At 32.3% G+C, this 13427-nt stretch overlaps 1 protein-coding gene across 5 annotated transcripts; it reads left to right on the forward strand.

Moving 5' to 3' along the window:
* Positions 1 to 256: 256 nt before the first annotated feature.
* LOC114288855 (E3 ubiquitin-protein ligase SIS3) lies at positions 257 to 3704 on the forward strand. 5 transcript variants are annotated; one of them, XR_014337842.1, is made up of 5 exons: positions 257 to 458; positions 1313 to 1450; positions 1532 to 1624; positions 1846 to 1911; positions 2396 to 3704. XR_014337842.1 is itself a non-coding variant. In XM_082882845.1 (4 exons), the coding sequence occupies exons 1-4, from the start codon at positions 303 to 305 to the stop codon at positions 2483 to 2485; spliced, it is 405 nt and encodes a 134-aa protein (XP_082738971.1). In that variant the 5' UTR covers positions 257 to 302; the 3' UTR covers positions 2486 to 3704. The 5 variants fall into 5 exon arrangements, 1 of the variants encoding a protein (XP_082738971.1); XR_014337843.1 differs by having other exon boundaries at positions 1321 to 1450; XM_082882845.1 differs by lacking the exon at positions 1313 to 1450.
* The last annotated feature ends 9723 nt before the right edge of the window (positions 3705 to 13427 follow it).

Raw genomic sequence — 13427 nt, forward strand, 5'->3', positions numbered from 1 at the left:
TTAAAAAGCCAACAGCCCATCCCAAAAAGTCAAAGATTATATTTTCTCTATACTTTTTGCACATATTTTCATAAAAAGTCAAAAAGTCATCCCAAACATACTAGGTTTTTTTAGCTCATATTTTAGCCAAATAACTAAAAAATTACTAAATTAGCCTGTTCCCAAATGAGGCCTAAGCGCAGTTTACCAAAATTTGGAAGAAAAAAAAAAACAAGAGGGAGAATAGTGCTATAAATTATTGGTTTGATTAGGGTTCAAGGAAACAACAAGACTTTCCCGTATAAAAAATTGATTTTGTGTCAATGCGTGATTTCTCTCTCTCTCTCTCTCGATTGCTCTCGATCTCGCATTCTCTCTGTGTGTTCTCTCAATCGATCATTCTTTCAATTAATCAATCAATCCATCGAATGGTGGAGGAGAGTATCAAATACGTGATTCTGATCGTTGACATCTCCACTGTGAGTATCTTTCATCATTGTTCGCCCTATTGTTCAATTATTGATTCACGATTTGATTGTATCTTCAGCTTTGTACTTTTCTTCTTGTTAAAAATCTGAATTTGAATCATGAGTGTGATCGATGTTAATTGTACGTAGATTTGAGATTTTCTTGACTTTTTCAGTGTTGTTTTTTGAGATTTTGAATTTCACTTCACCAATTATTGTTGTTGCCCCATTTTAGTTTAGCTTTTGATTACATTGGTGTGTATTGATGTTTTCTAATAATGAGCTCTGCACAATTCTAGGATCTTGAAATTTTTCTCACCTTAGTGTAATCTAAGCCTCGTATACAAAGGAATTGAAGCTAGGGTTTCATTAATTCTTCATCTGATTACTACTGTTTAGATTCAAAATTATACGTGTAAAATGGAATTGAATAATAGATGGGATTAAAAACATAGTTCACTTGGACTCTTGAGGTTATTACTATTTTTGAAATGAAGATCATATGGGTGACATAAAATTTTTAGTCTAATGATTTTTCTAATGCAAACTCATTGAGAAAAAAGAAAAAAACTTCCATGTGCAAAAAGCTTGTTGCCCTGATATTGCACAATGCTATTGTCACATCAGTCAAATGTCAGGCAGTTTATATGAATTCTTAGTAACTTAGATTAAGTAAACTTCTTTCTGTCCATTTGCCCATTATTTGTTCATCATATACATTTGCGGTCTTGTTTGTGAAATCTTCTACTAAGGTTACAAAGGTGTTTTAGAGTGTTCATTTACCTTGTATCTGAAGTCTGAAGGCACCTTGTCTATGCCAAAATTGTACACTGAATTCTCATTTCTCAATTTCAATCAATTTTAAGGATTTCAGATGGCAACAAAGATAAGCACATTTTTGTGGAAGATTAGTGGTTCTTTCAATTCTCTCTGTGCTGCTCAATCCATTTTTGTGGGTGTGGACTATTATTGGTACCCTGTGGTTCACTAGAGCAAGAAATTGTGTAAGTTTTGCATTTGTTTTTCCCCTATAATCCTATTTGTGGGATTGTGTTTAAAATGTGGTATGCTTTTAAATCTTGCAGTTGCCTGAAGAAGGTCAGAAATGGGGTTTGTTTATTTGCTTGCTTTTTAGCTACCGTGGACTCCTTTGTATTGCCTGCATGTCTATAAGAGGGGTTAGTTATACTTTCTGCACTTCAATATTTTCTGATCACTTTTAAATGGCTCTAAAGTACCTTGTTCTCCAAAGACTCAAGTGAAACCTCTTTTTCAAGTTCTTTATCCTTAATATTGTATGCTTTGTTTCGGCATGTTCACCCACTGCGTATTTCCAATAATGATGTTACTATACACAAAACATGCAATTTGGACTTTATTTCGGGCCTCCCTTTTGCAGTGGTTAAAACGGAGACGAGCACACTTACTACGGGCTCAACAGGGGATTCCTGTTTCAAAATATGGGGTAAGTTCTATTGATATCATTATTGAGTTTGCTATTGACTAAGAATAAGGTAGTTAGAGGATAATATTGAAAGGAAAAGAGTGTCTTTTTGAGTCGTGCAAGTATAGTAGTAAGGACGATCTTTAAATTTTGAGCAAGAGAGAAAAGGAAAGTTGTACTTCTCATATGCATTTTGAGTCTTCAACTAATATATTGGAGCTACTCCATGTCGGAAGTAAAATTTCTTAGATTAGAAGTTTTCGAGAAGCTATATCTTTTATGGACTCTACGTGTCTTCCTCGAGTATTAACCGAAACAAAGAGTCCCAAAAATTTAGGAAGTCATCATAGCGAAGCATTTGCATTTCATAAAAAATGCCTAGTTTTTGTATTTTGGTATACTGCATGCATAAAGACCAATAAGAATGCAATGTTTTTTTTGCCTTTTTTTCAATGTAATGTGTACTCGAAGTCCATACCATAAAGCATATTTCACCTCTTTTCAGGTGTTGGTTGACATGATTCATGTATCGAATTGGGCATTTGAAGCTGCTGGCCAAGAAATGAGAGGCATGGGCCAAGATGCAGCATACTAGCCCGAACTATACTTGACAGCAACTCAAGTATCAATTAAGTAATTACTGTAGCTAGAACTGATGCACATACAATTTTCAGGGAATTGGCTCTCTTAGTTTTTGACCTGTAAGAAGACACCCACATAATAGTAGTAACTTTAGGTGGAATACAAGCTAGGGTTCGATGAATCTTGTTCTTTATGATACTGGAACCTTGAAGTTTCTTGATTCATCAAGTTTTGAGGTTTGTGAAACACCTTTTTCACCCTTTATGCTTTCTATATGCGCAGCATTGACACTGATTTTTAAATTTTTTGTATGTAACTTGTGTGCTTGACATAGATGAATCAGCTTTGACCATATTGTGTCCATAACACTCTGCAAAGAGTGATTTCTTGATTAATGGATGTTTTGTAGTATATTATTGAACTACTGTCAGGTCTAATAATTTCAATTTTCGGTTCTGCCTTCTCTTGTTTGGCCTTCAGTTTGATTAATTAATTTCAACATTCAGATGTTTGCTAATTTTCTGTCAGGAAATTTGCTTAATAACTTAAATCATAGTTTTTGTTGCTTCTCTGCTCATGTGCCTAACAGTTATTTTGGTCAGCTTCACCTTGGTCTATTTGTTGGTTACCCCACACTACAGTCTACAAGGAGTCCAACGTTTGTTATTTTCCTCTTCAATGTTTACTAAAGTTGACATAGCTGTATTGCACTCGTTGGTTATAATGTAAAACTACTGCAGAGGCTTTTTGTTCAACTCAAGGAAGGGCCATTCTAGAATTGATGCTAGAACTAATGAAACAATTTTTTTATAATTGAAATTAATTTTGTTTCTACAAGTCCTGTTGAAACCCATTGTCTTGCAGCTAGTCGTAGAACCGCCAGCTTGTTGAGTTTGCCCTAGCTTTGCAGGAAGCTGGATGCTTTTCTGTTGTTCTGGAATGTGTGCTTGCATCTGTTGCTGCTGCTGCAACATCTGCTCTTCGAATCCTTACAATTGGTATTGGGACAAGGCCTTTTTGTATTGGCCAAGTTAATTGACTCTTTAGCTCTCTCTACTACTCCTAATAATGAATTAGACTTGACTGGCTTGTGTTGTGTATAATTTTTTTGCTTTCATTTGTATATATAATTTGCTATCTGATCTTGTAATTTGCTTTTCAATGACTAAAGTGGGCATTTTAATGATATCACGTGTTCATATATTGAGTTTACTCATGTAATGAACTTTGAATTTGCTTTTCTCTCTCTCTCTCTCTCTCTCTCTCTCTATATATATATATATATTAAAAATAACCTTCTACGATATATAAAATTATGTCGTGAAAAGTGTAATAATTTATGACATGTAAGAAAATGTCGTAAAAGATTACATACGGCATACAAAGTATGCCATAAATATGTTAATAATAACCTTTTATGGCATACAAAATTATGTTGTAAAAAGTGTAATGATTTATGACATGCAAGTAAAATGTCGTAAAAGATTATATATAGCACACATAGTATGTCATAAATATATTAAAAATAACTTTCTACGACATGCAAAATTATGTCATGGAAAGTATGATGATTTATGGCATAACAAAAATGTCGTAAAAAATTATCTACGGCATACAAAATATGTCATTAATGTTTAATTTATTACTTTTTACAACTTTACCTGCATGTTGTAAATGACGTTTGACTTTCCACGGCATGTCATAAAACGGCATTTGTGTGCATGCCGTAAAAGAGTTTTTACGGCATGCATTGCAAGCCGTAAAAGTTCAATTTTATTGTAGTGTATGCTTTGTAGCTTATCGCCAAAAAATAAAAAAATAAAAAATAAAGACTCTACTTTGTACTAATATCAAGGGTTTTTTAGAGTAGAGGTTTGCCAAAGAAAATGGGCAAACCATTACCAAGAAAGAGGTGCGTGCAGTACCAGATACATATAGGAAAAAAGCAAGTCACCAAATCGTGGACAAAGAGCAATTGAGTAAGTGAGAACATAAATTCTAGACTGATGTGGTCTAGTTCAACTTTAGACCTTAAATTCAGCTTTACCTGGATTCAATTGTGCCGTAGCATAATCTAGAGGCCACCTTAATATGCACCAACAAAATCGACATCATGTGATCCTTTATAAATATTGTCTGCACACTAGTGATTGGCTTATTGGGAGCACCTTCGATATAGCCTCCAATATGGTCCCTCTCAAAAACTCTAGGTGGCGTTTAGTTTTATTTTGTAATTATGATTTTAATCAAAAAAAAATTCAATATTTATAGTCAAACACTCAATTCAAAACTCCTTTTAAAATTCACAATCAAAGTCTTTTCAAAACTTTATTTTTAAAACAATATATATATATTGTTCTTTAAAAAAAAAATTTGAAAAATACATTTCTTTCAGAAAATATATTTTTTATTTTTATTTTTGAAGAAAACTATTTTTTAATTATTTATTTTTCAAAAAAAAAATATTTTCTTATTTTTTGAAGTATTGGCCGAATAATTTGTTATGATTTAGATATATATGGGCAATCCAAAAAAATTTTAAATTTTAAAAACAAATTAAATATTAAATATTTAAAAAAATAAAAAATATATTTAAAATATTTAAAATAAAAAAAATAGAAAATATTTGAAATAAAAATTTTATATTTAAAATAGAAAATTAATTTTTTTTAAAAGTTGAAAATATTTTTTAAAAATATTTTAAATATTTTAAAAAAATATAGAGCACAAATCTAGTAAATACAGTGCACATTAAAAAATATATTTACTCTAAAAAAAGAAAATTAAGAAAAATTTTAAATATTTAAAAAATAAATAAACCCAAAATAATTTCAAAATATAATTCAAAAGTCTTTTCAAAATTCATTTCAAAAATTTATCTTTCAAAATATAACTCCATACGTAAATCATATATAATTTTAAAATTAAACTAAACGGAGAGATTTTGAAACCTTAGGCTCTTCCGTATTTACGCAATGGTTATGAGAAGTAACATAATCTCATCATAAAATGCTTCATCTATGCTTTGTTGTAATCAAAATCAATCATTGAAACATTGGGGCTAACTAAACATTTTCTAACCCCACTTTAAGACGAAACTAAGATCAAGTTTGGCATATTACAAAAAGTTACTCAAAAAGTTAAAAAGTTACTCAAAAAGTTAAAAAGTTAATACTATTCACCAAAAGTTAACAAAAAGAAAAAGGTCAACAATTACGGCTGCACAACTCCCAATCTTAATTTTTCCTTATAAATCAATTTTTACAATTTTTTATTACACATTTTTTCATAAAAAGTCAAAAAGTTAACCCAAACATCCATATTTTCTTCCTCAATTTTTTAGTCCAAAAAGACAAAAAGTGCACTTATTTAGGACACCCCAAACAACCCCTAAATATCCACCGAGTTTTGTCTCATTGTTCTACTACATGAACTTCATTTGTATTTTTCTTGCTACTTTTATAAGATTTATGTTGTGAGCGGTTGATGATTGCTTTGCTTTGTCCTTTGGGCATTCAAAGGCCTACAATAAGTGAAACTGGAACAAGCCCTAAAAGGGTACTGCCTAGACTTGTGAAACTACAGAAATATGCCACAAAAAGCAGATATTTATCAGCAATGTGTTTGACCATGGGAAATGGTAGGGTTAGGCAGCAGCCTCATGGGATTGGCAACACAGATGGTGTGATCATTGTTGACCATGGGTCATGTCGAAAGGAATCCAATCTTATGCTAGGTGAGCTAAACTAGTCCCCCCTTTTAGGTCTTTTTGACTATCTTTTTGTTAGGTTGTTATGCTGATAATCTTATCACTAATTAATAAGTTTTGGTCTATGTAATAAGAAGTTCATGCAATCATTGTTTTATAATTTCAGATGAGTTTGTGCCGATGTTTAGAGGTAAAATTGGCTACCCAATTGTAGAACCTGCTCATATGGTAATTTTTTCTCTGATACTATGTTCTTATGTGCAAAAAGACTGGAAAAAACAAAAAGAAGATGAATTCTTAAATTTTTTGTGTTTTGACTTCGAAAACAGTGGGTGTCTCTCCTCGACCAGACCAAATAGTTTTATTGTGTGCAGTAATGTGAAGGTTTATCAAAAAAAAAGTGGAGATTTTTGTTTTGTTAAGTCCAAGTACGGACACGTGACATGATACGGACTTGCGGAGATGCAAATTTTCAAAAAATATAAGACATGACACGTTGGGGACACATGCGACTTATGAAGCACGGACACCGATGGACACAGACACAGGACATAGCAATTTCAAAAAAAAAATGGAGACATGCTAAGAACACAACAATATTTTTTATTTATTTTATATATATATATATATATATATATTTGTAATGTAGATTCACATGCAAGAAATCAAGCTTTTAGAGGCATTTAAAAACGCCACTATCGGTCTCCAAAACGCCGAAGACGCGGCCGTCACTGTAGCCTTATAGCGCTTTAAAAACATAGTTAGATTAGTATAGGTGATGTTTTTAAAAACGCCGCTAAATGTAGTAAATAACGGTAAAATGATGTCACACCAGTATTTTGCGACGTTTTAAAAATATCGTAATAGCTTTTTTTTAATTTTAAAAATATAACCTTTGGCGGGATAGCGGTGTTTGAAAAACACCATTATAGCTCTTTTTTTAAAAAAAAAAATAAAAAATACTAATAACAAAAATCAGGCAACAAACACATGTGTTTCAAACCTATCAAATAACAAAGAATTATTATACAACAAATCGCGCAAACAACAAACTTATGAAATAAAATGCCATTAGTTTCCATAAAGTTTTTTAGAAGAAAATTTATCTGTCATTACAACTAGTAAATGTTGGAAAATTGATTTTATATAGGCTTATTTTGGGCCAATTTTGAGCCCAAAATTGAGTGGGCCCCAAATGTCTTTTGGGGTGGGTCCGAAAAGGTGACGTGTTCCTTGTCATGTGGCAAGTCACACAGTGAAGACGGTTTGTCAAAAACATTTATGAGTGAATGGGAACTTGACGTCGTTTTCAGGTTTATAGAATAAACATTTAAAGAATTAAATGTGGGTTTCCTTGTATAGGTTGTCCCACATTGAAACTTTAAAAGAGCTTTTGTGAGTATATAAGCTCTTGGTGTAGTAACTTGGGTTGGGCCCCAAGGGGCACCCCAAGTTTGTAGAAGGGAGGAGTTATGGACAAAGTAAACCTTAGCCCAAACCACCACCACACGCGTGCGCCGCCGCTGTCCAGTGAAGCCGAGTCGGGTTGGTTCTTATATTAATTTTTTGGAGAAAATTTATTTGAACTTTTAATGAAATCAAATTCAATTTTTGTGCCAAAAATTGAATTAATTTTCTGTTCATTTTTATCTCATTCAGTTCAAAATTTTCTAACAGATTCAACTGGTTTTATAGTTATTAAACTGCCAGAAACTGATGTAGTTACTCAAATACAAAATGCGTTCAAACAGATCAATCTCTCCAGCAGATCTGTTGAATTTTGGACTGTATCTGTTCATTCAAAATTTGCACCTGTTCGGTTCAAAATTGAACCTGTTCGGACAGATCATTTTGCCTATAAATACCAACATTGTTTCGGCAGTCTGGACATAAAAAAAAAACAGTCTGAAAATTACTTTTTTGCTGTCCAATTTTCTACTCTGTTACATATATTCTTCATATTAGTTTTTAAGAAAATTAAAGAGAGTATAGAACACAGATTGTAGTTCGCCAAACAAATTGTTTGGAATGCTACTACAATTTGTAAAGATCATTGTATCTTGGGAGATAGACGCCACTTGTTCGTAAGCACCGTAGCGGGGCGAATCTGTCTTAAAGACAGAGTGTCACACATTCGACTTGATCTTTTTATTATTCTTCGGTTCGGTAAAATAATTTCGGTACGCTATTTATTTTATTTGTTTGATTTAGTTTTAATTTATTTATTACACACAGAAGATTGTTCCAACAATCTTAAGATAGATTCGAATTATTCTGTTTATACAGAACTTTTCATTTATTTCCTTTCTTCTTTCTTCTTACAAAAATTATTTTCTGTGCTTTTACAAAATAATATTCTGGTTGGAAAACAAATAGTAGTAATATACTGTTTGACAGGCAGTAGTAATATACTGTCTATTTTCTTTGACAACTAGTAGTAATATACTGGTATTATTAACAATTCAGAATATTTATTTGTGAAATTTATCAGAAATTAATTTTGGTTTTCATAAATAATTTCTAAGTGTTCATTAATTAAAATTCTGTTTCAATATTTTAATTATTGATGTGTTACAAAAATTTAATTTTCTGTGTGGAATTAATTTGGTTAAATAAAATTTTATTTTATTTTCAAATCAATTGAAAATAAAAGTTATAATTTTTGTTTCTTTTATTTTACAGAATTTAATTTTCTGTGTGAAATTAATTTGGTTAAATATATTTTATTTTATTTTCAAATTAATTGAAAATAAAAGTTACAATCTTGTTTCTTTTATTTTTACATAATTTAATTCTGTGAATTTGGATTAATTTCCTGTATAGTATAAAATTCTAATTATAATTTTGTTTTATAATTTAGAATTCATAGCTACTGAAACAAATGCTCAAACGAGTATTGGTATGGTGACTGTAATTGCGTCAATCTCATCTTTTGTTGTGACAGTACTCGTAAATCACAGTGAGAAGCCAGAGAAGTTCTCTAGAACTGATTTTAAAAGATGGCAGTAAAAAATGATGTTCTATCTTACAACTCTAAACTTGGCTCGTTTTCTCCGTGAGAATGCTCCTACTATGAATGAGGATGAAACTGACCGGCAAATGGTTGTTGCGGTCGATGCCTAGAAGCATGCTAATTTCCTTTGCCGGAACTACATTTTGAACGGACTTGACAACACATTATACAACGTCTACAGTTCTATCAAAATAACAAAGGAACTTTGAGAGTCTTTGTAGAAAAAGTACAAAATAAAGGATGTTGGCTCAAAGAAATTTGTGGTTGGCAAATTCCTGGACTTTGTGATGGTTGATTCTAAGACTGTGATCAGCCAATTTCAAGATCTCCAACTCATTCTGCATGACATTCACGCAGAAGGCATGTCTCTCAATGAATCCTTTCAAGTTGCTACCTTAATTGAAAAAATACTACAAGGCTGGAAGGAATTCAAGAACTACCTCAAACACAAGAGCAAAGAAATGTCTTTAGTGGAATTAATTGTGCGTTTGAGGATTGACAAGGACAACCGCAATTCAGAGAAGCGAGCTGGTAAGCATCCAATGGAGTCTAAGGCAAATGTAGTGGAACATGCTCCAAAAGCAAAGAAACGGAAGTTTTCAGGAGAAAGTTCCTCACAAGGCTCTAAAGGGGGGGGAATAAAAAGTACAAGTTTAATGGCAAATGTTACATTTGTGACAAAGAGGGACATCGGGTCAAAGATTTCCGTAGCAAAGGCAAAAACAAAAGAAGATCAAGCAAAAAGCCTGCTCAAGCTCACATGACCGAAGTGGACAAAATTTTCAATAGTGTTGATGACATAAATCTTTCTGCAGTTGTTTCCAAGGAAAACCTTTTCGAAAATCCTAAAGAATGGTGGGTGGACACTAGTGCTACTCGCCACATTTGTGCCAATAAAAAGATGTTCACATCTTATTCTATAGTGGACAATGGTTAACAACTTTTTATGGGCAAGTCTTCGACTTCTAAAGTTGAAGGATAAGGAAAGATTATTCTGAAGATGACACCAGGAAAAAAAACTCACTCTCGACAATGTGCTGCATGTACCGAACATTCGCAAGAATCTTGTTTCCGGATCTTTGTTGAGTAAGAATAGGTTTAGGCTAGTGTTTGAGAGTGATAAATTTGTACTTACTAAGAATGGGATATATGTAAGAAAATGTTACATGTCTGATGGCCTTTTCAAGATGAATGCAATGACTGTTGTACCCTCAATTATTAATAAAAATACATCTTCTTCTTACTTGCTTGAGTCTTCAAATTTATGGCATGGTAGACTAGTACATATTAATTATGGATTTTTACGTAGATTAATTAATATGGAATGTTTACCAAAATTTGACATTGTTTTAAATAATAAATGTGAAATTTGCGTTAAGGCAAAATTATCCAAAACTCATTTTCATTTAATTGAAAGAAGTACGGAACTACTTGAATTAATTCATAGTAACATTTGTGATTTTAAATCAATTCAAACTAGAGGTGGGAAAAAAGTATTTTATCACTTTTATAGATGACTTTACTAGATATAGTTATGTTTATATAATTCGAACCAAGGATGAAGCTTTGAAAACTTTCATTCAATACAAGAATGAAATTGAAAATCAACTTGGTAAGAAAATTAAGAAACTTAGAAGTGATAGATGTGGTGAATATGAATCACCTTTTGATGAATTTTGTAAAAAACATGGAATAATTCATTAAATCACCGCTCCTTACTCACCTCAACAAAATGGAATTGATGAAAAGAAAAATAAGACTTTAAAAGAAATGATGAATGCCATGTTAATAAGTTCTGGATTACCTCAGAACTTGTGGAGGAAAGCAATACTTTCTGCTAATTATATACTTAATAAAGTACCTAAAAGAAAGTGAATCAAACACCTTATGAATAAAGTACCCGAAAGAAAGTGAATCAAACACTTTAAGATAGGTCATAAAATTGTTGATTGCATTTTCATTGGTTATGCCAAGAATAGTAGTGCATATCGGTTTTTGATTCATAAATCAGAACATTCCGAAATGCATGTAAATACTATTATTGAATCTCGGAATACATCTTTCTTTAAACATGTGTTTCCAAATAAGATTGGACAAGAGACTAGTAATAATAAAAAAATCATTTGATGCTATTACTAGTAATGATCAAGAACAAGATCAAGAACAAAAGCAACATCAAATTGATAAAGAGGAACCTAGGTGTAATAAACGTGCTAGAACCTCAAAATCTTTTGGTCTAGATTTCCTAATATTTTTGTTAGAAAATGAGCCTTTAACTTTTAAAGAGGCTATGTCCAATCTCGGGGCTCCTTTATGAAAAGAAGCTGCAAACAGTGAAGTTGAATCCATCCTACAAAATAGCACTTGGGAATTGGTGGATTTGCCACCAGGCTATAAACCTCTTGGGTACAAGTGGATTTTTAAGAAAAAAATGAAAGCAGATGGATCAATTGACAAATACAAGGCAAGACTTGTGGTCAAAGGATTTAGACAAAAAGAAAGTCTTGATTACTTTGACACATACTCACCGGTTGCTAGAATAACATCCATTAGAATGCTAATTGCCATTGCATCTCTATACAATCTAGAAATTCATCAAATGGATGTGAAAACCGCTTTCTTAAATGGTGAGTTAGATGAAGAAATTTACATGGAACAACTAGAAGGATTTTTTGTTCCAGGAAAAGAAAAGAAAGTGTTTAAATTGGTTAAATCATTATATGGTTTAAAACAAGCGTCAAAGCAATTGCATGAAAAATTTAACAAAGCAATGATGTCAAATGGATTCAAAATTAATGAGTGTGACAAATGTGTTTATATTAAAAACACAGATAAAGGTTATGTCATTGTATGTCTTTATGTGGATGATATGCTCATCATAGGTAGTAATAATGACATGATTAAAACTATCAATAAAATGTTGAATAAACATTTTTAACATGAAGGACATGGGGATTGCTGATGTAATTCTTGGTATGAAAATTACCAAAACATCAAAAGGTTATGCTTTGTCACAATCTCATTACATTGAGAAAATACTTGACAAATTTAGCAAAGATGATGATCATCTTGCTAGAACACCTGTGGATGTTAATTTGTTTCTTTCTAAGAATGTACAGGAAAGTATTTCTCAATTAGAATATGCCCAAATTATTGAAAGCTTAATGTACTTGATGAAATACACTCGCCTTTATGCAGTAAGTAAATTAAGTAGATATACAAGTAATCCAAGAGTAGAACACTGGAAAGCAATTATAAGGGTTCTAAGATATCTCTGATTTACTCGTAACATTGGGTTGAATTATACTAGATATCCAGCAGTACTTGAAGGATACTATGATGCAAATTGGATATCGGATACCAAAGACTCAAAATTCACCAGTGGGTATGTTCTTACTCTTGGTAGGGCGGTTGTATCTTGGAAATCTTCTAAACAGACTTGCATAGCAAGGTCTACTATGGAATCAGAATTCATAGCTTTAGATAAAGCTGGGAAAGAAGCAGAATGGCTTCGCTACTTCCTTGAAGATATTCCAATGTGGCCAAAACCGATACCTGCTATATGTATACATTTTGATAGTCAATCAGTAATTAGTAGAGCACAGAGTCATATGTATAACGGTAAGTCACGACACATTCGTCGTCGACATAACACCGTGAGACAACTACTCTCTAATGGAATTATTTCCATTGAATATGTGAAATCTAAAGACAACATAGCGGATCCACTAACCAAAGGGTTAGCAAGAGAGTTAGTTGAGAACTCATCAAGGGAAATGGGACTTAAGCCTATTAAATAAGAGTTACCACAATGGCAACCCAACCTAGTTGACTGGAGATCCCAATATCTAGGTTTAAAGGGACAACCGAGTTGTGTATGACTCGGAAAGATCACTGGAGAGTCAAACTCCTACCCATTTCTATGATGAAATAGTGATGTCTGAAGCGTTTTAGGTTAAATAAAATTTTAATGATTCTTATATCTAGGTAAACCTAGTGGAGTATGGCAGGATACTCTTCATAAGAATCACCTATGTGAGTGTGAACTAGGCCGGTTCTATGAGATTTGTGAAGGGCTACAAATCTTTAAAGCACTCATGAAATACCAAGTTGTTCAGGGCCAAAATGAACACAATAGTGAGAACTAAACTGTGTCTAGGGATATACTGTGTGAGTTCTATTGTCTTGGTTTACACAAACGGCTAAACAGTTCAAGACATCATGTTTACTGGT

Source organism: Camellia sinensis, chromosome 8 (assembly GCF_055761805.1).
Source record: "Camellia sinensis isolate YWXY chromosome 8, ASM5576180v1, whole genome shotgun sequence".
Lineage (NCBI taxonomy): Eukaryota > Viridiplantae > Streptophyta > Magnoliopsida > Ericales > Theaceae > Camellia > Camellia sinensis.